This window comes from Papaver somniferum, unplaced genomic scaffold (genome assembly GCF_003573695.1).
Source record: "Papaver somniferum cultivar HN1 unplaced genomic scaffold, ASM357369v1 unplaced-scaffold_11100, whole genome shotgun sequence".
In the NCBI taxonomy this organism is placed as follows: Eukaryota; Viridiplantae; Streptophyta; class Magnoliopsida; order Ranunculales; family Papaveraceae; genus Papaver; species Papaver somniferum.
Window position 1 is genome coordinate 1 of NW_020620050.1, and position 1,810 is coordinate 1,810.

The 1,810-nt window shown below is 36.9% G+C and overlaps 1 protein-coding gene across 1 annotated transcript; it reads left to right on the top strand.

Annotated features, from left to right (window-relative positions):
• The first annotated feature begins 59 nt into the window (after positions 1-59).
• Positions 60-1,601, top strand: LOC113328610 (eukaryotic translation initiation factor 5B-like). The gene is made up of 3 exons (XM_026575677.1): positions 60-68; positions 412-991; positions 1,069-1,601. Exons 1-3 carry the CDS (start codon positions 60-62, stop codon positions 1,599-1,601), a joined length of 1,122 nt encoding a protein of 373 aa, XP_026431462.1.
• Positions 1,602-1,810: the final 209 nt, after the last annotated feature.

Sequence of the window (1,810 nt, forward strand, 5' to 3'; positions counted from 1 at the left end):
ACTCGTACAGATTTCCATATCCAAGAAAGGAAAAAAAAATAAACGCACCAACAACTATCATGGATGAGGTAAGTAGATATTTTGGCTTTTTTTCCATCTCTTTGTTAAGATAATACTACTAGAGTTCTTTTTTTGATAAGAAGAGAAAATTTATTGATTATGCAGATTCAGGCACTGCAAGCCTTTGTAATAATGAAGTAATTCATGGATTGAGAATAATCCATGAACTCTTCTAAAACTAACTTGTCTTTCCTGACTTTTTTTTTTGGAGATGTTAGTTATTTTCTCTCCTAACATGAGATATTCTGCAAACTCGAAAAAAATACTAGTGGAGTTTATTAGGGTATATTAATAGTTTGTAATGTTTTAGGATTTATTAATATTGTAATATAATTACTATCCTGTTTCCAGATTCGAAGACATGTAGAGAATCAATACTATACGCTGTATTGGCAAACAGTCTATGCGATGCAAAGAAGGCTTGAAGGTCAATACAAAGAACCCATATTCGGTGAAGATTTTGATAGAAGTTATACAAGGCCTGACAGGAAATGGGAAAGAGGGGTGAAAGTGAAAAACGAACTCGAAAGTCAGCTTGTTGAAGCTGGTATTGCAGAAGAACAGCTTGCTAATGCATACCCAGAAAATGGGGTTCCCATGAATATAGCGAAAACTTTAGCGGTTCTGGCTTTGATGCGTGGGATAAGCAATCCCGATGCACCCCTGCCTTATCCATTCTCTGATGAGGTAAGAGCTATACAAGTAGATTTGTTGGCGAGTATAAGAATTATAGGTCACCGCGAGAAGATAGGCACTCGTATTGAAGAGGAGCTGCGAAACCTCTTAGATCCTGAATATGATGTGACATGTTTCAAAAGAAAGCTAATAAGATGGTTGATAGATTATTTAATGGAATGCAGTGAGATAGGTCGAATCTCAGAATCCCTAAAAACGGCCATCTCAATCATTACCAACCCAGAAAATCAACCAGGTTTGCTTGCGCATATCTCTAATTGGTCTTCTAATTTTCTTTTTAATTTTTAATTTTTTTTTTTTTGCATAATATAGTTCCCCGGAGGAGAAGAACATCAAATGATAAAATGAAAGGACGTGGCCAGAAGGCCAAAAAGCCCGTAAAGTCGAGGAACAAAATGAAAGAAGTGCTACGAAGAATAAGTAAAAAAGACACCGTAGATGTCCCTAGTGTTGAAGAGATCACAGAAGAGTCAAAGAAAGCTAAAAGGCCTAAGAAACTATTGAAAAAATCAAAGAAAAAAGTTGAGGAAGAGCAACGTAACAGTGTGAATTACGAAGCGGATGATAAGTCTAAGGAAGAAGAGCAGATTGATGTTGTTCCAGTCAGCGACGACGACGAAGACTACTACGACAATCTACCGATCAGCCAAACTTTTAGGATTAACAGCAAACCAAAGAAAAGTGAACCCGAAGATGGATCACCAGGAGATGACGACGACGACGACACACCCATCAATGTACTTTTTAAGATTAAAAATAGGCCAAAGAAAAGGGAACGCGAAGACGATTTATCAGATAGTGACGACGATGATGTACCCATCGGGAAAGTTTTGAAGATTAATTAACAACAGACTTTGAAGTAAATAAGTGTCATACGTCAAGTAGCACACAAGAATCTTCAAATATGCCTTAGTCTTTTCACCTCCAGTCTGTGTTTAATATCCCAGTGTTGTTTGTCTCGGGATACTATGGAGATGTAATGGGTTATTGGTTAAAGTGAGCAGTGGTGAGCATCATACATTTATTTTATTGGAAAACGATATTTTATTGGGAA